Source organism: Seriola aureovittata, chromosome 24, assembly GCF_021018895.1.
Source record: "Seriola aureovittata isolate HTS-2021-v1 ecotype China chromosome 24, ASM2101889v1, whole genome shotgun sequence".
NCBI lineage: Eukaryota > Metazoa > Chordata > Actinopteri > Carangiformes > Carangidae > Seriola > Seriola aureovittata.
Genome location: NC_079387.1, coordinates 8,668,920 through 8,695,582, shown reverse-complemented (window position 1 = coordinate 8,695,582; position 26,663 = coordinate 8,668,920). Strand labels below are relative to the sequence as shown.

Sequence of the window (26,663 nt, the reverse complement as noted above, 5' to 3'; positions counted from 1 at the left end):
ATAATTAAAAGGTTTCCTTGTTCTTCTTGTTAATCTGAAAAATATAGTATCTGCTTGGCTAGATACAACTAAAGGTAAGTGAAAAATAATTCTCCTTTGAGATAAAAATGTGTCAGCTGTTAGAAACTCAGACCTAAACCCAAATTAGAGTCAGGTCACACACGTCACCCAAATGGTCTGAGGTTAAATAATGTTAGAATAACGTAAAATACACGAATCTAGCAACATTTCAGTCGCATGCACTCAGGAGAAATAATATGAGGATCACCAACTTGTGCATTTATTTTATTTATATCAATTTTTATTACATTCATATATTCATTTGCTCCAGGTACATGATGTTCACTTGGTGATATCACAGATTGATGGACAGCCAAAACACACCAATAGCAGCATAGGCACACACACCCTCTTGGTAACCCCAGATTGGAGGCTGAACAATGTGAGATAAACATGTTTTGCCTCCTTCACACTGTCTCAAACACACAGTGAGCATTTGCAGTATATCTCTGCTGTTTGGGAGTAAGCCTAGAGCCCAGCTCACTCAGCTTGGGTTGGGTTAAATGAGAGAAAATACTTCTTATGGGGCCTTAAAAAGTATATTTTCCAGCATTTTTAAAGAGCAGCATTGATCCATTCCAGCGTCCTTTACAGGCTCTCTGATTCTGCTCAAGAGCCACCACCAACAGAGAGAGGAGATGTCGTGAAACAAAAGACAACCGTGATCTCCCCCCTCTGTGTTTTGTCGATCTACCTTCATATAACCATGGATACGGTAAGGCATCAGTAACACACTTCACGCTGTTGTTCCACATGACTGGTTATGCAAACCCCATCTGAATCTACAGCATGTAACACACACCTAAGAAAAGCAGCAGATTCAGGGTTTACATCAAACCGAAATTCAGACTGTTGCCTCCTGGCATTTACTGTAGATATATGTTTGTGTGAGAAACACAAAGATATGCTCAGTGTTGTGATATTGTGCAAGCTTTTTAACTACATTTGTGGGAAAAGAAATAGATATACAGTAAATAGTCACGGTAATTTAACTACATAAATATAGGTACAGTTGCTCAAAAGTTTACACATAAAGGGAAAATATTCTGAATGATGAGAGTTCAAGATAATATGATAATGCTACTAAAATACAGGCTGTGATGTGGAGTAAATTCATTTTTACTATAAATTAAAGTAATTTAAAAGTAACTTACAGAAATAGTTTAACATTAATAATAATAAACTTATTCACTTTCTTGCTGAAAGTTAGAAAACGAGATCGACACCACTTTCATGTCTGGACGCTAAATATGAAGCTAGAGCCAGAAGCTGATTAGCTTAGCTATGCTAGCATAAGAAACAGTTAGCCTGGCTAAATTAGCATGTTGTATCTGACCTGAAAACCTTTTTATAATGATGGCTTGTCATTATAAAATCCCTGTATTTTTGCATTTAGGTTTTCTTTCAACAGATTGAATATATAAGATGTTAATTAGCTTTAAATGCTTTAGCAGGCTAGCCCCCCCCCCCCCCGCCCCCTTGAGTCATTAAGCTATAGGCTAACTTTATATTTAGCATACCGATACGACAGTTGTGTCTTTATCTCTTCATGTAACCCTTGGCAAGAAAGATGACAAGCATTTCCCCATAACGTCTATTTCTTTAAGGTAATCAGATTAGATGAGAGAGCTTGAGTACGTTTACACAGAGAACTTGTTAACAGATTAACAGGATAAAGTAACAGCTAAATGACCTTTTCCAAAACAACATGGCTGACCGAACCCCTGAGAATCCAGCACTGACTTAATGAGACAAAAAGGAAAACAGTTAGAGGAATTAATTGATACACAAAACAAGTATGAATACAGCAGTTTTGTCAAACGCTACTGAAACAGTCAACATCTAACATATATCTCTGAGGTACTTGGTATATTAGTGGTTATATGATTCAACAAATCATTAAACCTGCGGTCCACTGAACACAAAAGAGTTCACATAATACTGTACTGTGTCAAAAATGTTGTTTTTTTTTTGTTTTTCCTTTCAAAAATATACCTTATTTGTGCACTTACAGTACAGAAATACATACATACAATTAAAATAACAGTAACAAATATAACTGATAATTAAATAGGATAAGGAGGTGGTTTCAAGTTTCGTGGTTCTACATATAAATCACTGACTCCTCCTACACTGGATCTGGAGTTATAAAGTGCTTCAAGTGTTTGAGTATTTGCTTTTGGTTACAGTTTTTCTTAAACCTACATAATTATACCTGTGTAGTCATTGACAGAGCAAGGGTTTCTGGGAGTCTTGCACCCTTTTGAAGTCTTGAATTCACAAGATGATTTATGTTTCCGTGCGAGTTAACAGTTGTCCAGTTCGACGTCACTCTCTTTGGGTTTGCGGCGTTTGACCCTGCCCGGCGACCGGCTCCTTTTCTGGGTTGTACCACCACCGGTGGACACAGCGGCAGCCATTTTGGGCACTTCTATGGACCTTACAGGGTTCTGGTTTGAACCCATGTTAATTTCCTCCAAGGAACCGGGCTGGGACTCCACAGAGGTCCTGGTGAACTGGTGCAGGAGAGCACCATCCTCCTTCTCCTCGTCCTCTTCCTCAGGCTTGAACTCCTCCACAGCGTCCTCCACAACCTCATCTCCATCTCCTCCTTCCTCTTTCTCCTCCTCGTCTCCCGTGGTCCCAGCACGCTCGTGTCCAGATTCATCTGCACTGGTGTCACTGGGACGTTTATTGTCTGTGTCTGAGTCTTCGGCGTCGGCCTCCTCTCCCTCGGTCACACAGACAGTTGGAGTCACCTCCTGGTCCTGAGGTATGAACGAGATGACAGTAAATTATGTTTGAGGAGTTGTAATTAGCTAAATTGGGTACTGCTGGGTCAGCTAAGTGTCACTAATTACAGCGACATAGCAAGCACAAAAATCTAATGGTTGGTATAATAATTAGTTTCCCCTTAATCAGTGCAGGAAGGCTTCAGTAAACGGAATAAAACACAGCACCTTAAATGTCTGGTGAGGTGAGAACACATTGATCTGTGATAAGGTTTTTCTCAAACAGGTGGTGACTGACAATAACAGCAGCCGTCCGTCAGTGGCAGCTCTGCGTTGCTGCCAAACAAAACAGATTTGTTCAGTCCGTCTAATTGGATACTGAGATTATCTTTTCCCACAGGCTTAGAATTAGCGGTGAAGCTGCACTAGGTCAGATTTCTCTTGAAGGTAAAGTAGACTTCAACCCTGCGGTCATGTTCAGGCGCTCTGTGGTGTTTTACAAAACAGGTGGTGCGCATAACTACAGCGTCAGTTAATTCTTATCCAGGAACAGTCCCTTATGTGTCCCAATTAATTTGTTCCAGCCTTTTTTTAAAATTACTTAAAATAATAAAACAAAGGTAATTAAATGTTAGTTACCTACTGACTGAGCCCTGATTTTCTCTAGTGCTGTTTCCTACATGAACTATAATTTTGGTGTCAACCATCCCGTCTGTTTTGTATAATATAAAACCATAAACCCAAAGCTGAATTTCTGTTTCAAAAATTACTTGAATTGAGTTTCAAAATAGTAATTATAATAATCAACTAATCAATTCAGCTCTTGGTTTGTTCACCATTGACATTTATAGAAAGAAATACAGTTTATCTCAGTTCCACTCTTACTCACAATAATTATTAATAATAATATTTTTGTAATTGATTCATCCTTACCGGCGGTGAGGCTCTTTCCTCCTCCGACGACTGCCCTTCCTGCTGCTCACTTTCTCCTCCCTTTCCGTCTTCATGTGACTCCTCTTCGCCGGTGCCGTCATCTCCGTCATCGTCATCCTCTGCCTCTGCGCTGGCGTTTCCCTCCACAAGCTCCTCTGCCGGTGTTGATTCTTCATCTGCTGCATTTGTCTCCTCCTCTTCTTCACTTTCCCTGCTGGTGGTTTCTTCCCCCTCAGGCTTAAGATCAGACACCTCACACTCTTTCTCATCTGCCCCATCCTCCTCCTCCTCCTCCTCACCCTCACCATTTTCAGTGGTCTCTCCTTCATCTGTTGCTTCTTTGACTGTCTCCTTGTCACTCTCTTCTTCCCCACTTCCTGCCTCACCCTCGTTGTCCCCCTCTTCCTCCTCTCCTTTCTCCTCATCATCTGCTGTCTCATCTTCTCCTGTAGTTTTCTCAGCCTCCTCTTCCTCTTCTGCGTTGTCACTCTCCTCATCATGTCTGGCACACTGGCATTGGCATTCTTCCTCCCCCTCTTCCTCCTCCTCCTCCTCCTCTCCATTTACTGATGCCTCCTCTTCTCCATTTTCTTCATCACCTGTCTGTCCCTCATCCTGCTCCTCATCACCCTCACTATTCTGCTCCGTCTCTTCTCCTGACTCACTCCCATCTTCTTCTTGTCCTATCTCCTCGTCCTCCTCTGGGATCGTCTCCTCTAAAACAATCTCAGGTTTAATATCCTCTTTGGTTTCATCCTCCTCCTCTTCCTCCTGCAACACCTCCAAATTCCTCGCCTCCTCGTCCATGACCATACTGTCAGATTCCACGTCTGCGGAGTGGAGCGCCACTGCAGGTGCAGGCAACGGGCTTTTCTTCAGCTGAAGTATCTTAAGGAGATCAAACTCCATCATCAATGGAGCTTCGGCCGCCAGCGGGTTGAATTTGAGAGGGCGGGCGGCCATTTTCTTGAGGACACAAGCATCGCAGGGGCAGTACTCGTCCTCGCTTCGCTGGTCACTGAACTCACCCGCCATTTCTTCATCGCTGAGAGAGTCAGCAGTTTTCACTGATTGGTTCTTCATGACCTGAGAAATAAATCAAACATAATTTTTCTGCATTCGAGCAGCAGCATCTTGTTAGACTTAATAAAAATATTTGTGGTGGACTTACCTTTAGCAGTCGACGCCTCTTATCTGTCATGGTGGACTCCCTGGAGAGATTTGCTCCTAGTGGCGGCCGGGGCGACCTCCCGCTTCTGCCAGCGCGACTCTGGATCTTCCTCATCTCACGTTCGACGCTGCTCTGGATGCGCCGGCTCACCTCGTCCCTGAGCTCGGAGATCATCGTGTCCAGGATGAGGCTGTCGTCAAGGTCCCAGCGAACCTTAAACTCCGCCATTGCGTTAATGTAGTGGTTTATGAACTGTTTCTCCAGCTTCTTCAAAAGGTGCAGGACCCAAACTGGATCGGGGTCTTGGGATAGTCTTTTAGACAAGGGTGCACGCAGGACAGTGGGTGGTGTGCTTGAACTGGAGTCCTCTATTGTCTCGTGCTCATTATCAGTGGGGGATTTGGAGCTGTCGTTGGCGGAGCTCTTGTCCGATGATGAGGGGTTCTCAGTGGCTTTCGGGCTGTCCAGACTTGGAGGGACCTCACTTTGTTCTTCACTCTGCACCTGTTCCTCTGCTGCGTCCGTCATTGCTTGCTCTGTGGATGCGTCCTCGGGTTCTGCCTCGGTTTCCTTCTCTCCCGCCTCTGCGTTTCCTTCCTCATCCTCTTTCACAACCTTCTCCGCCCCCTCATCTTCATGTAAAGATTCTGTCTCTTTTGGAGGTGTTTCATCTTCACCTTGATTTCCATTCTCCTTTCCCGATCCAGCAGAGCCACTGCTCATATCAACCCCGGATGAGGACCTCGGTGGCGTCACCTGCTCTGTGCCAACGTCCTTGACCTTCTTGGTCTCAATATCCCTTGGTTCTGTGAGCCAGAGGGATTGAAGGATGGCCATAATGTCTTCATACTGCTGGCTACGGTCTTTCTGTTGGTCACTAGCAGGGCTCACTGCAGGCTCAATGAGCTGCAGCTGGGCCAAACAGTCCAAGAGCCCTCTGGCTGATGCACTCAGTCTACGACCGTAAACTGGAGACACCTACGAAGACAGGAAAAATAGAAGAACATCACTTACCCAGACAGAAAAGACAGAACCTTGATGGTTTTTGTGATTATTCCGTAAAAATCATTTACAAAAGACTCTGGCTTACCTCCGGCATGCTCCGACATCGACCCAGAGAAGAGCTCAGAAGAACTTTCATCACGGCTACAGAAGAATGCAAGTTCTTGGGCAGAGAGTCTGAACTCAGCAGCAGAGCGTTGGAGCGAGAGGTAGCCTCCGCAGCATCACCTGGAGCTGGATCCGAACTCTGCTCCTCCTCCGCTGCATCACATTCAGCCTCTCCCTCTTTCTCTGCTCCCTCTTCGGCCTCACTTTTCTCCTCCTTGTCCACTTTCTCATCCTCAGGACTCTCCTCTTCCTCTGCTACCTCCTCACCAGGTTTCTCTTCCACCTCCGCCTCCTGCTCACATTCGATCAGCTCATCGCCGAGTGCCAGCATGCTACTGTTAGCAGGAATGCTCCGCAGCCAATCGCTCACAACCTCATTGGGGGAGGCGTTGGGGAGACAGGCGGGTGTGAGTTCTAGCTCTTCTTTCTGATCCTTCTGGTTCATGATTGCCTGACACTTTGCACTCTTCTCACTCCTGGCCTTGTCGCTTGCTTTGCTGACCTTCGACTGTTGGCTTTGCGGACGTGCAGCCATGGTTTCCTTTAGCAGATCAGCGGCGGACAGAGAGTGAGACAGAGTGCTTTCACTACATGTCTCCACTTTGCTGCTGGGTCTGGAGCTGTGTACATGACAGGGGCTGAAGGATTTCTTTTGAGGCGTGGATGTTTTGACACTGCCATTGTCGCTTTCTATATCAGATTTGGCCTTGTGACTTCTGATCGGCTTCAAATAGTCTGATTTGACTGAATCCGCTCCTTTACTTTGCTTTGAGGCTTTCATTTTTGACCCCGATTGAGCCGAAGCTGCAGACTCAGGCCTGAGGCAACATGGACTCTTGGCTGTCTTTTGGCCTGCGACATCGTCTTTCCCTTTGGCCTTACTTGCCGGTCTACTGGCGTTCTCATTTTCCGTGTCATTATTTGCTGCATCTCCAACAGTTGTTTTTGCTACACTGGCATTTTTAGCGCTGGCACTTGCAGGGGATTTGCTCCGAACTTTAGCAGTTGCTGATGACATTGCAGACAAGGCTCTGCTGGCGGGGGCATCCAGATTGCTAGCTTTTGTTGTTGGAGCAGACTTCACACTTTCCGTTTCAAGGTCTTTTCCTGCCTGTTGTTCTTTATGAGCTGATGCTTTGCCTCTACAGTTAGAACAGGACTTGTGTGACCTGCTGCTTTTGGCTGAAATTGCACTGGCTGCTCTTTCTGTTTTTTGCCCTCCACCCTCTTTGTCTTCATCTTCACCTGCTCCTGGAGTTTCAATGGTGGGGATATCGACAGCTGGAGGATTGTAAGATGAAGTGCTTTTATTGCCATTTCTCTTGGACTTTTGAGACACGATGGACCCTGTTTCCTCCACGTCTTCCTTTATAGCGGACTCCTCTGGGCTTTTGGCGACATTGGGAGTTGCTGTCTTTGCTCGGCCCTTGCTGCCAGTGTTTGTGCAAAAGGAAACATTGGACTTGCCGCTGTCTGAGTCGACAGCATCTTGGTCTTCTGGCAACCCAAGAGAGACTGACCCTGATGACTGTCGACTCAGTGGTTGCTCGGTGTCTTCTGATTCCTTACTCTGTCTTTTGGAAGAGGATGATATGACGCTAGCAGCCTTCTCAGGAGTCTCTTCACTTTTAAGCTCCTCATTGTCCTCCTTTTTCTCCACCTCCTGATCCTCCTCCTTTTCTTTTTTCACCTTTTCATGTGCTGAAGCTCCTCCACAGCGACATTTGGACCTGCCAGATTTAGCAGAGGTTGCGGATTTAACTGACAAGGCACTTGGCCCTCTTGTCTCTGCAGCACTGGGGCCCGGCAACAGCTGTTGCACCGAGGGTTGAGGACTGCTGGTGGATGCAGCTGAAACTTTAGGTGAGTGGGTCCTTGGAGAACGTGTCCTCTTGGGTGATAGCATTTGGCCAAGAGAGTGCTCAGAGGATTTACTTCTTGGCGCACTGTCTTCCACAATCTTTTCATCTGCATCTGCTGTTTCAATAACAGCAATATCAGCTGCTCCATTATGATCGGATGAAACGTTAGATTTTCCTGATTTAACTGATGCAGTGCTTGGTGGTCTCTCATTTCCTTCTTCATCAACCCCTTCTGGTGTTTTGATGGTAACAACATTAGGACCTAGTGATGCAGATTTGAGATTCCTACTAGAAGTTGACTTGTGAGAAGTGCTGGACCTCACTGAAGATTTCGACTTTACAGACATGGCACTCGCAGCCCGCTTTTGACTTTCACTTTGCTCCTCCTCTCTGTTTGGAGATGCTGCAGTACGACCCGACTTGTCGGACTTTGAAGAAGTGTGTGACTTCCCTGACATGGCGCTGGCGGTTCTGTCAGCCATGTCTTCCACGTCTGCCTTTGTATGGTGAGACTTTGCAGAGGAAGCTGAGTTACCAGATAAAGAACTGGCAGCCCGTTCTGTGTTACTGTTACAGTTAGATTTATGAGACCTAGAGGATCCAGCACTGGCTGCTCTTTCTTCTTTTTCTGATTTAGCAGACATTGCATTTTCTGGCCTCTGCTGTGTTTCCTCTTCTACCATCTCGTCTTCTTTTTCCTCTGCTTCCTTTAAGCTTGGAGATGCCGCAGTTTCATCTCCATTACAGTTAGACTTGCATGACTTTGACGACTTAACAGACATGTTAGATTTAACTGATCTGGCAGACATTTGACTCGCTGCCCTGTCTTCTCCCTCTCCATTATCTCCATTATCTCCATTACAGTTAGACTTGCATGACTTTGACGACTTAACAGAAATGTTAGATTTAACTGATCTGGCAGACATTTGACTCGCTGCCCTGTCTTCTCCCTCTCCATTATCTCCATTACAGTTAGACTTGCATGACTTTGACGATTTAACAGACATGTTAGATTTAACTGATCTGGCAGACATTTGACTCGCTGCCCTGTCTTCTCCCTCTCCTTCAGCTTCTGCCCTGGGAGAATGTGACCTCTCCGAAGCTTTGGTGGATTTCTGGGATTTGGTAGACTTGACAGACAGATTGGACTTGGCTGACATTGCACTCGCTGCTCTCTCTTCCCCCTCTGCGCCCTCTTCCTGTTCTGTCTCTTCGATGGGTTCATCGACTACGTTAGCATCTGGAGATACTGCTTTCACACAGTGGCTGCATGTGGATCTATGAGAAGTGCTGGACTTTGCTGTAACGTTTGATTTAGCTGATGTAGCTGACAGGGCACTGTCGGGTCTTTCTGCTTTGCCAGATTTGGCAGAAGCGTTAGACTTAACAGAGAGGCTGCTGGGGGCTCTTTTGTTTGTGTCGTCATCTTCCACAGCTGTATTGTCAGTTGGGGAGGCGGTTGGACAGTTGGACTTATGAGACCTGCCTGAAGCACTGGTCTTTGCCGAAGCACCAGATTTGGCTGACAAGGAGCTGATTGGTCTCTCTACAGCGTTCTCTCCCTCTGCTTCCTCTCTTGTTGTCATGTCAGGTGCCTCAGCTGTGCCACTGCAGTTGGACTTGTGAGACTTCCTGGACTTGCTGGACAGGTTGGACTGAGCAGACATGGCGCTCAGGCTCCTCTCCTCCCCACCACCGTTACAGCCAGACTTGTGTGATCTATTGGACCTGTGGCTTGTTGCTGAGGTGGCGCTCGGAGCCCTTTCTTCCTCTTTTACCGCTTGCTCAGGATTGGATGTTCTGGACATAGCACTGGAAGCTCTCTCCTCCAGGACATTTGATATTGCAGAGAAGCGGCTATTGTTGGTGAGGTTGGTCTTGTTGGATTGTGTTGACACAGCTGAATCATCCGAGCCATCATCATTGCTGCCATTAGAGGCGTTTTTTTCCTTGTGGAGAGGTGAGGCATGGCTTGGAGAGGCTCGGTGGGAACAATGGGACCTCTGTGATGTTGTGCTATTGGAATCAGAGCTGACGCCACGTTTGCAGCAGCCACAATTAGAGCACGTACCGGATGTGCCTGACTTCTGAGAGCCGGCTGAAAGTCCTGTATGACCAGACAAGCCACTTCCAACCCTGTTCGTCTCCTCATCTTCATCATCTGCTGCCCCCTCTTCCTCTGAGTCTGGGATCTTGGCTTTGCTGGACCTGCAAGAGGCTCTGCTCGTTTTGGACCTGGAGCTGGAAGCTTCATCCATCTCCTCGGGTTCGGCTGTGGAGTGTGGTGTGGCTGCTCCACAGTGACAGGAAGAAGCAGCAGACACTGTCCTGCTTCCCCTCTCCTCCCTGTTCTTGTGCTTCTTGTGTTCTGTAGAGTGGAGGGAACCTGCAGAGACGTTGCTTGATGGCTTGTCGTTCAGGAGAATCTGGGAGGTTGGGGATGGTGATGGTTCGTTGCTATGACAACACTGAGAGGCGCTGGGCGGCAGGTCGTCATCCTCATCATCCTGGTCCTCTTTCAGTGATTGCAGGACACGTGAGGAGCTGCTGACTGCAGACACCGGACGCTCTTCCTCCATCATTGGCTCATCCTCGGCTGATCTGCTGCTAAGCGGTCGTAGGCTGGTATCCATGGAGACCACTTCGCTACGGCTGCAGCACCGACTCACCCTGCATACCTCTACATGCGTGTCTCCATCCTGCTCCACCGCTACCCTGCGCTCGACCTGCTCCGTCACACACATCTCCTCCTGGACCACCTGGCTCTGCTCTGAACCCGAGCCTCCGCCACAGCTGGAGAGCTGTGCTCGGCAGCGCACCACTCTCCTGGAGTTACATGATGAAGAAGAGCTCGAGGAGTGTGTGTGTCTCACCATAGTGTGGGTGTGGCTAGAGGTATGTGGATGCGGGGGTGGGACAAGAGGCTGTTTGCGGCGGTGTACTGGATTTTCCCACAAGTCGTAGTGCTGCTCGGGTCTCTGGTAGCAGCAGGGGCAGCGGTTTGCCTCCAGTGCACGCTGCAGAGGTGGGTTGGAATAATCCACGACCTCTGGGTCGAATGACATAGAATCGGGGTCAGAACAGCTTTCTGACTGGCCCTGCTGCAGGTAATGGGGCTGGACCTGGCTGAGGGGGGAACAGTCATTGGTCAGAGATGGGGATTTTTTAATCTGTGTGGACCACTGCAGGGTCTCGTCGTTGTGGAGGCGAAAACGCACCTTCATCTCTACTGAGAGGCTGCCATCTTTGTTGACGAGCACACGCTTTTCAATGTCATCATTCATAATAGCCGGTCTACCCTGCGAGTAAGCACTGACACCATTGCCATATGATTTCTCTGAGGACAGAGAGAAGCGGGTGGAGCGGTTTGAGGAATCAGAACGAGGGTGGATGATGCTCTTTTTGGTTTCCAGACCAAAGTTAACTGCAAGGAAAGTGAGAAAAACACATTTAAATTTAATTATTGTTCACATTTTCTTGCTCCTTTTACCACATTTAGGTCTGTTGTTGAAGTTGAGGTTTGTGTGTCTTTGTGTCTATGTACATGTTGACCAACCACCTTACCATTTTTCTTGCTTTCATGTCCCTCGCTGTACTCGCTGGCTCTGGACTGAGCTCCATGAGGTGGGGATCTTGTTGCTTGAGTAGCAGGAGATCGGGCCCCATTTCCAGGAGTCCTGGGGCCAAGATTAGGGGACCTGTTGCCCAGACCAGGCAGTTTCTCCTCTGAGCTCTTCTTGATAAAGTTTACCAGCATTGGACTGAACGCCTCCCGGCCAGCACACACCAACATGCCAGGGCAAGTAATCAGACTCTGCACGCTGTCAATCTGGAAACAAATCCACACAGTGTCAGGAGTTTCCACTGAACTCCAAATTGTTACTATAAAATTAAAATAGAAATCCCTTCTTACCCTGCGTCCCTCTGCAGTGTAGAGCTTGCGGACGTGAAACTGCATCACCTCGGACACTTCATCCAGAAAGGCCCTCAGGCTCCTGGTCGACCTCCTGCTCAGCACCACGCTCCTCCTCATCCCCGGCTCGCTGTTCTTCACCAGGAGAATCCGTCGCTGCCTGTAAGGTAAGTGGGTGGGCGGTGATGAGGTTTCGGGCCGATGGGGCCTCCGGCTGTGATGGTACCAGATGCTCGGACGTTTGGTGGCCACTTCCATGTTGACTGGCTTCGTGTGGCGTCGGTCAGAGCACAGGTAGCAGCCGCCATCCTGGAGCTGCTCCAGGTGTCTGATGGTGTTGGTGCCGCGGGGGGTGGTCACAGTCCTCACACCAAACGGCAGGGGCACCTGTATGGAGACGCATAAATTGCAGCTGTGTCTCCAGGACAAATTTGATCATAAAATAACAAAAAAAACATTTCTTAAATTCTGAGCTGTAGATCAAGAAAAAAAGGAAGGTTTGAAAGGGATAAGAGGGATGTCTTTCATGTCAGGTGAAAATTTAGGGGATGCTGTTGCCAGGGTGACAAGTTAAAAGTGCAGTGCATCCGCATCCTCAGCCAGCTTCAAAAGAAATCTCGACATCACAGATCTGACACCTGTCCCACTAACCTTTTGGGAAAGGTCGTCCAGCAGGGCGTCGAAACATTTGAAGCTGCGCTTGTGGATCGCCATCCTGACGCCCCCGAACTGGTTGTCGCCGCTTTTGTAGAAGGTGATACGCTTTGCCGGAGTGGCTGTGGTCACATGGGCGACGCGTAAGTTGGAGGGGAGGGGTGAGACATGTTTAGACTGGGGCCGGGGGTCCCACATCCCTGCATGGACCGAATGCATGCTGCCCTTTCACGCACACCTGAGGGACACAGACGAACATGCAGCACTGAATCTAAAGAAGTTGTAAAATGGAAAATATATAACATACAAAAGAATTCCTCAAATGCAAATGTCCCTCAAAGGATTCAGTTGTTACATTACACCTACAGGGTCATAAGTCCTAATCAGGGTCAGGGTGTGACGGAGGATTCAGGACAGGACATCCACTAACAGGACTACCGGACACATCAGGATGTTACATGGTGTCATTTGGCTGCAACAGGGGAAAGTTTTTCTACAAAGTAATTTCCATGTCAAATCAATAGGCTTTCAGATAATTGGTTTGTTATCTGAGCACAGCATTTAAGCATTCACTGTTGTTTAAATGATCAAAATTGATTAAAAAAAAAAACCCTTTCCAAAAAGACTTTCCCTTCTTCTCATTCTCTCAAAATGTTCTGTGCCAGTGTTTTAAATGGGACATTAAAAAACTCTTAGCCCAAAATAGTAAGATAGTGTAAACTAAGAATATCAAATGTAACTTTAGTATATATATGTTAAAGACAGAGCTTCTCACAGCCTGCTATATTTAGTGGAGCGGACTAACACACATATAGAAATCCTATTTGGAACGGACGCAGAAAGATTCTGTCCTGCTTCTGAACATCCAGAATAAACCCGCTTGCATAATGTACAGTAGGTAATTACCACTGTCTCACTTTGTTTTATAACCTCACAATTTACTGATCAATTTGTGATACACTTGTAATTGGTTTAGATTGGGTTTCAGTGTTCTGTGTGCATGTGGATAAATGTATAAGCAATATAAACAGGTTCAGCCTGCATCAGTAGAGCAGTGACACCTCAAAGAAATGTTAATAATAGTAATCATGAGTATTTACTGTGATGACTTTCATTAACCTGTGAAAAAAAGTTGAATGTTATCAGCAGGCTTAGCAGGCTGTTAAGTCCCATTAGGCCACACTTCAGGGCAAATCACAGGCTCTCCCAACGTGACGCTTTGCTTTTTAATCCCTCCTCAGCTCTGTCTCTCCTAAACATCCACCCATCCATCCATTTTCTTGTCTTTCAGGAAACGTGACAGTTAAATATGATATTTAACTGCATGTTAACTACACAATTAGTGCAGCTAACAGAAAAACAGTTGGTTTCCGAGGTGACACTGCGACTAAATTCCTGAAACTCATTGTGACTCATTCCAAAACTGATAATAGTAATAATAAATTATAAACAGGGAGACGGGGTTGCTGGAGGAGACGTTTAGAGAGGACAGATAGAGCCATGTATTTTCAAGTCCAGTGACACAGTGATGAAGGGGAACGGAAATTGTTGCATGACTAAAAGACGGTCTGTACTTTAACATTCAGGATTTATGCTGCTCTGAGCTGCAGATGGAGCTGCACAGGCTAAACACTCAGCTCCAGTTATTTTCGCTGTAGAGGACCAAATCGGCAACTTAATCCAACAGTGTGTGAGGTTAAGAGTTGGCATACACCTAAACATTAACACATTTAATTTCATTTTACATGCACAATCAGTTACAGTATCATCAGCCCACGCTTCCTAACATTTAAATTCCTAACTATAAATGTGTAGCAGGGCTGCAACTATAACAATTATTACTATCTGTTAATTTGCAGATTATTTTCCTTGAATAATCAATTAAATGTCAGAATATTTTTGCTGAAACATACGGTATAGAAACACTAACAGTAGAACATTTTAACGGTTTTATCTTGCACCGACCTTTTGAGCATAAAAGCAACAGGTTGAAGCAAATAACATGAAAAATAACAACATAACAAACAGGCAACAACAGGTGACAGCAATATACACTGTACTATATAACTATTGAAACTCTTTTACCACTATATCATCTGCTTTTAGCTAAATATATCACCACATATCATTTTACCACTGAGCTATTGTCACAACATTTTAATTCAAGATGCTTCTTTATAATGACAATAACCAACTAAAACATTTTGCACACTATTTAGATAATTTAAGACACTTTTAATCATACTAAAGAATAATTTCCGCCACTAATTTGACTAATTTGTTAATAAAGTTAACGATTTTTAGACCAGATTACTTCAATCTATCAGATACGTTACTCACATATTCAGGAAACATGGTCCAAAGAGATGTGAAAAAGCAGGAGGGGAGCTGTTTCTGTCCGTGCAGGGTCCGACCAGACCAGGAGTTAGCACTACTTTAGTGAATATGTGTGTGTGTGTGTGTGTGTGTGTGTGTGTGAGAGAGTGTGTGTGTGTGTGTGTGTGTGGCAGCGATCTTCTCTGCAGCCTGAGTCATACACTAAGATGTAGCTACAGCAGAGCCCCCGGTTTCACAGCTCTCTGGGTAAAATGGCAGTCGGTAATCAGTTGCACGGGGGAGGGAGGGGGCGGGTGTAGAGAGGAGAAATGAGGAGAAGACAGGAGGGGAGAAGGATAAGGATAGAACGAAAAGCCTACTTAAGAAACCCGTGTGTGTGCGTGTGTGTGTGTGTGTGTGTGTGTGTCTATATCTATATGTGTGTGTGGGAGAGAAGGGGGGGGGGGGTTGCTATGGTGAGGCCAAGATGGTGGTGAGACAAGTGATGATCTTATGCTGAACCTGACCTGGAGGGGAAGCGCATGCTAATTTGCAATTAAGATTGATTCTTCTTTTAAGTTATGGAGGTGATTGTCTAACAAGAGTAACAGATTTAGTGTATTAAAGACTTCCTACAGTTAGACTTATATATAATCACTTATATTAGTGAAGGTAAAAGAAGAAGAAAGTTGATGATTACCAAACAAACATGACATGACTGACATGTCTGGTGGTCTGTTTGGTTTTACTTTACTTTGAAATCAGAGATCTTAAGACTTTCAGCACATATTGCTCCCTCTTTGTACGTCTTCCTCAGACACACACACACACACACACACACACACACACACACACACACACACACACACACACACACGCGGCTCTAGTTGAAGAGGATTGTAATTACAGACAATCTGTCTAACAGCGGGTTGCCTCCTGTCTGGAAATCACCGAAAACACCAACTGCTCCTATGGAACTGTGTCATGGCGAACCGCTCATTATTATTGAAAGTGACGGAAAATCGATAATGAACAAATCCTGACCAGTCTGTCCGAACAATCTAGAAAAACTCCCGTTATTATGAGAAAAAAACAATTTTTATACCTTATATTTTCACCTTGTTTTGTCTTGTTAATGGTTTGAGCCTGTTTAAATGACCTTACAGTGAACGATGGAGTTACATTTGGTGGATGAAAGAGGAATTATAGCTCTAAAAATGCTCCGTTGTGGATAGAGGGAAAAGCGGTGAAGGGAAGGCAAGTTTGTAAGTGACTCTAAAAGCTTATCTGCTGATCCATTGATACCAAAACTGACCTGAGCTTAATAGTGGCATCACCTGAGAGGCATCTGTCACACAGACAGACAAACAGAGAGAGAGATCCCCAGTGGCCACAGTCTGTGTTGCACCTTCCTCAGATTCAGATCCTTTATATAAGTCATAAGTAGAAATACTGTCATGGAATTATACTGCATTAAGAGTCCAGTATTTAACATTATCAGTAAACTGTATGTGAAGTACCATAACACCTGCCATTGGTATATATTATATTACTTGTTTATTATTACTGATGCATTATCATTAGCTACACAGGTGTGTGATGCTGCTCGGGGTGACGCTGGGTGGAGTCATACACGGAGTTACATGACTTCACCCTTAAGTATAAGTAAATCAACATTGTTCTTAAATCTTTGTCCACCTGGGGAATCACAACAAGCCGCAAAAACAACACTGACATATGGTGAACTTGTCAGCCAACATCTGCTTATTACACATCCGGGAGACATGCAGTGGAGTCTCGCTTCTGCCCACCCGGTGAATGCAATATGTACTCGTCTTTTTAGCTCTGGTTTTGTTCTCCACCGACATCTGAGGAAAACATCTGGCTCTCCCAGCTGCTAAAATGCTCCGCTATGTTCACCAGCTAGTTGCTCTGTCTGTTTGGTACCAGCCTCTCGGATGTATCTCTATGAATCTCATGTGAAAATAAGAAGAGAATTATCAAATCGTTTAACTCATTATTAATATGAAAACAATGATTAGAGAAGCTTAAAATGTACTTTACGTTCCACTACTGATATTCCTCACTGAATGTTACAGGTGAATGAATCTGCTGAACTCGTTCTAGTTCATATGGGTTACATGTTGAACACTACATTATGGAAAAATGGCCCTTTGATTTAGGTTCATCCCTAAATTCAGGTGTCGCTCAAAGTTTTGTGGTTTAAATCTACAAAATAAAACACAGGTTAAAAAATAATGCTTTTAAACTGAAGGCATATTTAACAGGATTATAACTATGAAACATTTTAATTTAACAATTGCAGTGTATTTTGCACCATGTTGCAAAGTTAACTAGAGGAATCTCACAAAAATATCTACGTCTATATCTAGAAAATCAAGGACCATTTATTATTTTCCATTTACAGGATGTATGTCCTTGAAATAACAGATCTGGTTGCATAATTCAAACTTGTGTAACTCATATTTCATCATTCTGTATCTGCTTCACAGCCTTAATGAGAGACAGGGAACGAGTAGGTGGGCCCTCTGAGAATTATGGGAAGACAGGAAGTCATGGATGAGTAGTTCCTGTGCTGACAGGATGGAGGCATCAAAGTGAAGCATCAGACAGCTGGAAAAGTGTAGGTGCTAATATATATATATATATATATATATATATGCATTGTGGATAAATCAGGGAATTAATCACTTCTGCATTAAGTGTGTTGATGTTATACAACTGCATTCAGACACAGACATGTCATCCTGCAGGAACTAAAGCCCTGTGTTTCAGTATCTGTAGTTCCCTCAGTGTTTTAGAGCTAGCTACTGAATGATGGACTTTTCTTCTTCTTTAAAGGAAAAGAAAATGAAGTGAAGTCCTGTCATTGCCGAGGCTTAAATGGTTCATACAGTGGGACAAAGAAAGAAGAAAGCACAGGAGAGATTATATAATGTGTGGCCTACTTCTGGAGGTCCAGTCACTCTTTGTACCTGCTCAATCCCTCCTGCTCTCATTCTCTTATCCCATCAGCAGGTGTGTGTGACTCACCTCATCCTAACAACTGGATCACACACACAAATAAATATACAATAAATGTGTAAATGGTAATACACTTTTTACAATGGTGTTTACACAGAGGCATTCCCACCTCCTCTTACAAAACACACACACACACACACACACACAAACACAAGGAGGGAGTTAAAATGACAGGATACATAGACAACATGCATTCTCTTGTAGCCTACACACAAAAGCATTTAAGGCCTGTACTTTGTGAATTTAGGTTAGCGTGTTGTATGGTAAGCAACACGTGTTAAGAGGAATAAGAAAGAGATTAATCTCACCAATATGGATGCATACCGATAGGAATGATGGAAGACCAGTGGCTCCAGAGAAAAATAAATAATAATAATAAAAAAAAAAAAACTAATTTTGATAGTAAGATGTTAAAGTGAGGTCGAGTGAGGACCAGCAGTGAGCACGGGCCGAGGTGTGAACCGCTCCGTCTGCCACATCGGCCTGAGTTGTGCTGCGGGTTCCACCGGAGATCGTAGATACGGAGAGCATGTTCAGACACGCGTCAATTCAGCAGCTCACAGACCGGAAGTACACTGATTAAGACTTCCAAATTAATTTGTAAATATAAAATCATCATTTAAACAGTCGACATAAATCATATAAGGAACATGTGCCAACCTGCTAAAAAAAAAAAAAATTCTAAAATAAAATCAGAAGTAATTTTCTTAATTTCATCTGCAGCAACTCTCATTATCCCTGGACACTGCCTTAATAATAAATTAATTTTACTGTGTATTTTATTAAGTATTTATTAAGAAAAATTACAAAATCAGTCTTAAAGTGGGTTTTGTGCGTTTCTACTTTATTGACATTAGCCCATAATTGTAATGACATTAATCAAAACAGATATAGTATATATGTACTAACATTAGATGTAAAAGAATAGATTTGAATTACAGTTTCAGACTGTTTTTCTTTAACTTTAGGGGCAACTGGCAATAAAGAGAGCTCACTTTTCTGTATTACTTTTAAAGGGGGGGCGGGTGGCTCTGCAGGCCTTGTTATAATCTTTATTTTAAACATTTATCCCACCAAAAGTAATTTTTCAGGAAACATAAACCACATTAAACTTTCAAAACTTTCCCATTGATCACAGTCAGTTTTCATGTGTTTTTTGTGTATAAAATTAGTTTTTAATATTAATCAAGTTCATGATTACATTTCCAACACATTCATTTTCAAGAGAAGAGAAAAAAATGGCACTTGAAAATGCATCTGATAAAAATTTTATTTTTAAATGCAAGACCGGAAATAGTATTTCTAACTTTGGCAAACTTGACAAACCCTTTATCTTTACGTTAAAACCCTGTCTAATGTATTTTTAATTTATTTCTTGAAGATCCAGAGGAGGAGGAGGAGGAGAGGCAGAAGAAGAGGGGAGAAGAATGGAGAGGAGGAGGAGGCGGCCAGGGGAGAAGAACAGTAGGAGGAGTGGGATTCATGTTAAAGAGGATTAAACCAGCCTGAGCCATCTGTGGCCACGGACTGATAAGCCTAGTTATCAGACAGATCAGGGTTCTCTCACAATCTCACTGACAACACAAACAGTAACTAAATGGTCAACCAAAACGATCGCAATTAAACCTGATGAACAACAGGTGTCCGCTAAACTAATTATGCTAATAGCTATGTTAATATTTCAGAATGTTTAGTTAATAATTGGTTAATTAAATAGATACAAAACTATTACTTATGCTTCCCTGTAGTGATATGTCAGAAAGCTCAAACTAAACCATCGTGCAACAGAGATTCTCCCACACGTCCTGCGTGCACCTGACGTCATCGCGTAACAGAGGCGAATGCTTCCGCGTCCGTCTCCCATGGCAACCAAGTACACTCGCGTCGCTAATCGTCGTTAATCAAGGATGGATTCTCTTTCAGAGAGTGAGATAGCGCAGATAGCGAGACTCCAGGTAGGCAGGCACTGAATCAACACCTGGGGCTTTGACTGAAACGTTATTATTGTGCCTTCAGACGCTGTTATGGATTTTAAAAAACGAACACAATCAACCCAAACATGAAGTAACCGACCGGGGGTTGAGAGTTAGGGCCATCAAAACACATGCTACTGAAAGTTATTAGCTCATTACCTTTTTTTAAACATACGCTTTGGCTTCCAGATATATTATCGAGATTTATATTGTGTACCTCTTCTACACTTTTACGAGGAAAATACAACTTAACATGTAACCAAAATAAAAACTAGAATCTACATGTGCAAAAAGAGGCACAAAAAAAAACAAAAGGGTACCAAATACCATATACACCAAACATAAATAATACATTCAATAAATCGCCTGTACTGAGTAGCAAGTCACACTGACATGTGAATTTAACAGAAAATATGCATGTACTCGTATGGCTGTGCTTTCAGAGAGATGCTGGCGTGCAGAGGCTCAGCTGTCACTTTTCATGGCCTGAGTTCTGTGATGAACGGCGCTGCTTCCATCAGGAGTTTGTGTATGACATCGCTATGTTTGCCGCCGCCTGTGGCTTGCCCTGGCCTGCTGTAATCCAGACAGCTGTAATTGCCAAATGCATCTTCCCACAGCTGGATGGTGAGAGCAGACAGAAGTCTTGCAGGTGGTAGAGTGCTTCACCCGGAGGTTATGATCAAATATGTTTTAATATGATCACCAGAAAGAATACTGTTTCAAAGTGGAGCTGAAAGTACCTAAATTAGACTGATTCCTCTGTGTCTTATTAAAACAGTGTTCATGCAGTATTATTAATGAAGGTCAACTACACCTAGGTCTGGAAGCTGTTTAGTTTTTGAGCTGTACTTTTACTTTTATTGTCCTCTATCCATCAGGTCTGGACATACCCAAACTACTGTCCTTGCTGAGAGATGCGCTGTCTGAGTTTTTACCAAACCTCACCCTTGTGCACCAACACAAGTTCACCCAGTTCCTCACAGACACCTGCTCCACACGATGGAGGCTTTTTCAGGCGGTGGTGGGTGGAGCTACAACCATGTCCATCACTCAGCTACACTTGGAGGTGCAGTTGCCGCCTACGCCATGCCCTCTCCCACAGGTAATAACCAGTTAACCATGCATGCTCATTTTAATATTTAATTCAAAGAAGCCCTGCGCTGAGGTGCAGCCTCCTTCGTTGTCATCGCATTTCCTCATTTGTCTCACCTTCACAAAATGGCCCCTGTTGATCATTACACTGCACTTGTGCTGCAGGGCACAGAGGTGCATGAGTGGGAGCGTCAGCGCCAGCAAACCCAGCTCACCTCTACCTTGCGACAGAAGGAGGAGGAGCTGAGAAGTCTCAGAGATGGGTCAAGGGTCACTCTGGGGGATATTCCTGAGGATGTGCAACTGGACAAAGAGGTTAAAACCTGGAAATGTGTTTGCATAAACAGAAAAGTATCTTCTCTAGCGTTCATTCCCTGACTTAGATTGTGTCTGCCATTCTCTGTAGAGTGTGTTGGAGCTGGTTCGTGGAGCTCTGAGGGCCACTGAAGGCCAGATGCTGGTGAGTCTGAATCAAGAGGCCTCCCTGCTCAGTGACATCCTGCAGCTCAAACTGCAGCAGGCAGCTTTGGCCACCGGGAGGCTCCACAATCCTGTTACTTCCAGTACAGGTCACATCAGTGGATGTTCAGTCACACCAGTAAAGGGAAAAAATACAAACAGCAAAAAGTAAAACACGTGAAGTCTGGAAATGCACCGTGACGACAAGAGCTCAGTGAATAAAACTGATTGGAGGAAAACTTAAATTACTTATGAGTGCTTAAGTAGTAATTGTACTTCTTTGCATTTTTAATCTACTTGTGGGATAACCTGTATAACATCGAATTATGCATTCATGAGCTAATTTGCTGTAAATTGAAAAGAATTGATTGTAGGGTTAGAGTTAACTCCTCATCTCCTGCAATGTTCACAACCTGGTTTATGATCATGTGCATATTTGTGTGAGTGGACACAGAGGGAACAGTCATGAAAACTGGTTTCACACGAAGATTTATTTAAAAAAAACTCCTTCTGATCCTGTTGATTTAAGAGGAAAAGCTGCAAAGAATAGCATCATAAATAACATCAACATAAATAAGTCAATATTAATAAATATTTAGCACCGAGACCGCAGCTTCTAAAACAGAACGCAAAAATAAAAATATTTTAAATCCAAATGAAATAACAAAAACATCAACAGGACCTAGTGCAAAGATCAAGTTACGGTTAGCTAGAGTAAGCAGCTTCTGTGATAACAGTACCCGAGGTAAAGCCTTTCAGTGTTTATGGTCACAGTTCTGGCGACCAGTTGGAGTGCAGCTCTTATTAAAAGCCAACTGGTCTTTCAGTATGGCAGAAGAGCCTCCTAAGGCGAGCGTGTAGCTGCTACAGCAGGCTGGCTAAATCATCTGCACACTTACACATAAATACAGACATACAGTACATTCAGTGCTAACACCTGACTCTCTTATAGGTTTAATAACTTTGTGACAGTATCTAGCATGCTCTGGCATCACATCTTTAGATTCAGCTGGATGGATGAAGACGAGAGAGAAAAAGAGGGATGAGATGAACGGTGAGGAGGGAGAGGAGGATGATATGTGATTTTTCTAAAGTGTAATAAGGAAGGCTAAAAGAGCTCTTAAATCCTCAATGTCACCTCGCTTCAAATAAAACCTTTTATGGAGTTGCTACAAATATGCTACATAAAGGCTCAGTAGGCTTGTGCCACCTGGTTGCCCATAGTGATGTGAGTGACCATGGTCTGCACCAGCTCTGGGAGGTCGTACTCGTGCTTCCAGCCCCAGTCCCGCCTCGCTGCGCTGTCCTCTAATGCCATTGGCCAGCCGTCCGCTGAAAGAGAGAGGAAAGATATTTGATTAAAGGTGTCCAGCCTAAATATGTATAATTGATGTCATATAGCAGTATCACCTATAGCTTGTCGGACAGGATCCACATTGTAGGTGACCTTGAGGTCAGGCAGGAATTTCTGTATTTCCTGGGTGAGGTCGTGTGGTGTGAAGCTCATGGCGTTGATGTTGTAGGTGCGGTTGACGAGTGTCTCAGCTGGAGCCTCCAGGAACTCTAGAGTAGCCCTGAGACAGTCATCTGGACAAGAGGGGGAGGAGCGGGTGAAGATGAAGGAGCCAAGTAAAAAGCGATGAAAAAGACGAGGGTGAGAGTATGAATATCACTTGTAAAGTTAAAACATTGACAGGGAAAAACACACATTTCTCACATAAAACGAATGAATCTAGTACCTATGTACATCATTGGAAGCCGCGTGTCACCGCGCAGGTTACACTCGAATTGACCGGTCTTCACAGCTGCATGGAAGATCTGCACTGCATAGTCTGGGAAATGGAGGAAGAGATCATGACGATGACCAACGACACCAGGCAGCAGACAAACAGGACAGGGGTTGGTGTCATCCCAAGTTCAGTTCTAATACCTGCTTACCTGTGGTTCCTCCTCCAGGCTGGGAGTCAGCTGAAATGATGCCTGGATACCTGAGACAGCGGAAATCCAGCCCATACCTGTGGTGGTAGTACTGAGAAACAAACAGAGGGAATAAAAAACACCACCCTTATAGTGACATAAAAAAAACTAAATCGCACTGTCCCAATCTGTATGTGTGTGTGGGTGTATGTGTCTCACCTCACCCATCAGCTCTGCGTGAACCTTGGACACACCGTAGATGGTGCGCGGTCTCTGCACACACAGCTCAGGGGTGGGGTCCCTGGGTGAGGATGGACCAAAGGCACCGATAGTGCTGGGGACAAACACACGCAGACCATGTTCGGTTGCAATGTCTAATATGTTATGGAGACCTACAAAGAGAGAGAGGCTGTGCATAAGTGTGCTACATTAAGATGGCTCTAAATGCTGTTGCAACATACACTAAGAATTTGTCACCAAATGTCCATCCTCCAGTAATATCACAGTATTATTTGACAGATATGTATGTGTATGTGTGTGTGTGTGTGTGTGTTTACCTGTGATGTTGACCTCTTTGGCCAGAGCGACGTTGTTCTCTCCCACAGCAGACAGCACAGCTGAGTAATGAACCAGCCAGCTGATGTTGTTGTTGACCACAATCTCCCTGAGGTTCTTATAGTCCAGGATGTCTGAGAAGATGAACGGACCTGTGGAGGACACAAGCACACAGAGGTGAACAGCGTCTCCCCACTCATCTGCAGATATATATATTGTTGTCAGTTGTTAAACATTTCCTAGTTTTAGTACAAAGGTTTTGCATTTGCACATGATCCCTGCTGCTTTTCCTCCACAAAGTTAGCAACCCCTGCCCATCTCTAATACACCCCACCTCTGCAGAGTCATCCAAGAGCTTCTGCAGGTGACATGATTCAGAGTGATACTGGAAATCTGAGGAGTACACAGTGAACAGAAACAGAGACAGTCCAGTCCCCTGTGGCGCTCCTGTGTTACTAACCGCCGCATCAGACAGGAAGCTCCGCAGCTGAACAAATAATCTTTAATAACCCATTTTTTATAATTTTGATCTTTGAAATTCTATTCTTTATACTGCACCCACACATTCCTCTGCAGATATTAAGATATGATTAAGATAAAGAGGCACCCAAGGGAAACTGGCTAAGGCAGAGAGTTTATTTAGTTTTATTCAACAATGAAAAATGAATTCAAGGAGGAAGAAATTCCATTTGGATTGTCCAGCGAGCCCATGAAATGCATCCAAGGAATTTTGGCAATTAAATGTATTTTCTGTGTCAACTTCAGTTCAAATGCTGTCCAGTCAAAATATTGTGTTTTTGGTTGGGTCATCTCAGCCTCTTCTGTTCTTCTGAATGTTTCAAATTAGTGCGACAGAAGGTATTGCTTGTCTTGACTCTGAGAGGCCACACACACAACTGAATTCACATTGCATTATATACAGCAGGCTTTTCAGGTATACGCACCGTTATGGTAGACATGGTTGGGAGGTTTCCGGATGTCAGACAGGATCACGTTGGTTTTTCCAATGCGTCTCCTGAGGGTAAAACATGAAGACAGGTCAGTTCTGGAAACTAAAATCAGCAAGCAGTTCTGCACAATTTCCATTTCTGAGACTAACTGGACAAGACGGATCAATTAACCCTGAATAGAAGGACTTGATTTTTCAGGCTTTTATATACAACTCCCTGACATCTGTAATAACTGTTTTCACAGCCTCTTTGAGCGACCGATCACATCCTGTATTAAACTGTTTGCAACTACCAACATAACTCGCCATAACTCTTCATTCAGATCAATTTGCTACTGAACATAGAATGGGATCCAAAAGTCTGAGAGGACTTTCCTTTTTACTTGAATGTGGAAGTACAAAACCAACTACACCACCACTGGACATAGCTAAACAATAAAACAGGATGTTACCTCAGCATCTTGGCAAGCCCCACCCCCAGCTGTCCAAGTCCTCCTATGGGACATACAGATTAAGGGACATGGCGATTGATTTGACTTGTTTCTGGAAGAGGAAACGTTTAGGAGGAAACTCAATGACACAATACAAAAACCAACCCGTGATGAGGACTTTAGGGAGGTCAGTATCAGTGCAGGCTGAACACTGACTTCTCCCAGAGGCAGATGACTGTCGCGAAGATGAGCTGATACCACGCGCTGCTGTGAACAATCGCTCAACACTGCACTGGGGCCTGCTCCCAGCATGCTTCGCTGCACCTTTCAGCAACTGCACCACCAGCATCATAAAGCCTCCTAAAAACAAACACATGTATTATTGACATTAAATAAAGATTTACTTGAGGGAAGCACATTTAAAATACTCAGCTATGATGGTATGCAGCAATTAAATTACATTACTATTACTAAGCACAGCTGCATGGTCAAGGGCACCTTAGGTCACCTAAATTAAGGCATGAGCGTGTCGCTCTAGACGCCTGATGTACAGAACAGTGTGTCTAATTTGTGTTCATGAATGACTATTATTCTACATGTCTATGTCTGGTCATCTCTATTTCTGTTGTTGCACTCTCGCCAACCGCTTCTTCAATTCTTGGTCTTTAATAAGCCTCATCAATTAGTCTAGATACAAAATGCTGTGTATTAATTAACACTATATGTGTGAATGAAGTCTTGTCTAACCCCCTTACACCCATCTGAGATTAGCTTCTTACAGCCTGCTGCTGCCTTGGCCTATATATAGACTTATCTATATTCTAGACCACTATTAAGCTCATGGTAATAGACATTAGACATTACATTTGTATATAGTATTATGTTCATTACATTATGACACCTTTACTGTGGACACATGCATTGATTATTCCAAATATTACCAATTAATAAAGCTGGTACTGTACTGCTGTCCTCCCTTGTGTACATACCGATGTGAAAACAGTATCCAGATGATTATTTAAATCGTAATTAGCAGTGTTTAAAGAATGATATGTGTTTGAAAACGGTAAGTTATTTGAGTGTGTGTCGTGTTTAGACAGTACCAGTGGCGAACTATCCCAGGATTGTAAATCCCGAGTGCTAAGCAGAGGTAAACCCCCCCGTCATGAGTTAATAATGTGACTCTCATCTCTCCTCCTGCTGCTCAACGTTAGTTACCGGTAACGTTAGCCTAGCCATCATTCAACCGTCTCACGTGAACTTTAGCTAGCTGAAGCTTAAAACTTAGCAGTTGTAAACGGCTGCGCAACTGCCAACATAAAACGTACGGGAAAATGACATTGATGCCTTACTTTTTGAAGTGAACTGGAAAAATGAAAAGATGACCTGAAACTCCTTTAAACAGCCAGTGATTGTGATGAAACCATAGGGATGAAACATGAAAGTAGACGCGTGGCTGCAGTATACCGTCGTCGCACTGTGATTGGC

General features: G+C 44.1%; 3 protein-coding genes across 7 annotated transcripts; 1 reads left to right on the top strand and 2 right to left on the bottom strand.

Moving 5' to 3' along the window:
• Positions 1-2,249: 2,249 nt before the first annotated feature.
• On the bottom strand, positions 2,250-19,130 carry rp1l1a (rp1 like 1a). The gene is made up of 8 exons (XM_056370963.1): positions 18,105-19,130; positions 12,433-12,673; positions 11,782-12,168; positions 11,433-11,697; positions 5,987-11,292; positions 4,897-5,874; positions 3,726-4,811; positions 2,250-2,828 (listed from the first exon to the last, which is right to left on the bottom strand). The coding sequence occupies exons 2-8, from the start codon at positions 12,652-12,654 to the stop codon at positions 2,367-2,369; spliced, it is 8,706 nt and encodes a 2,901-aa protein (XP_056226938.1). The 5' UTR covers positions 12,655-12,673; positions 18,105-19,130; the 3' UTR covers positions 2,250-2,366.
• On the top strand, positions 11,823-23,895 carry c24h8orf74 (chromosome 24 C8orf74 homolog). 5 transcript variants are annotated; one of them, XM_056370966.1, is made up of 7 exons: positions 11,823-11,948; positions 17,265-17,395; positions 17,614-17,790; positions 20,213-20,396; positions 20,651-20,874; positions 21,030-21,179; positions 21,271-21,568. In XM_056370966.1, the coding sequence occupies exons 3-7, from the start codon at positions 17,656-17,658 to the stop codon at positions 21,493-21,495; spliced, it is 918 nt and encodes a 305-aa protein (XP_056226941.1). In that variant the 5' UTR covers positions 11,823-11,948; positions 17,265-17,395; positions 17,614-17,655; the 3' UTR covers positions 21,496-21,568. The 5 variants fall into 5 exon arrangements, with proteins under 5 accessions (XP_056226941.1, XP_056226943.1, XP_056226944.1 ...); XM_056370968.1 differs by lacking the exon at positions 11,823-11,948 and adding an exon at positions 23,823-23,895 and having other exon boundaries at positions 16,778-17,395; positions 21,271-21,324; XM_056370969.1 differs by lacking the exon at positions 11,823-11,948 and adding an exon at positions 23,280-23,382 and having other exon boundaries at positions 16,779-17,395; positions 21,271-21,324.
• LOC130165581 (L-threonine 3-dehydrogenase, mitochondrial-like) lies at positions 21,800-26,654 on the bottom strand. The gene is made up of 10 exons (XM_056370964.1): positions 26,528-26,654; positions 25,341-25,535; positions 25,197-25,239; positions 24,740-24,810; positions 23,798-23,947; positions 23,460-23,632; positions 23,262-23,352; positions 23,063-23,155; positions 22,734-22,910; positions 21,800-22,655 (listed from the first exon to the last, which is right to left on the bottom strand). The coding sequence occupies exons 1-10, from the start codon at positions 26,613-26,615 to the stop codon at positions 22,516-22,518; spliced, it is 1,221 nt and encodes a 406-aa protein (XP_056226939.1). The 5' UTR covers positions 26,616-26,654; the 3' UTR covers positions 21,800-22,515.
• Between the last annotated feature and the right edge of the window lie 9 nt (positions 26,655-26,663).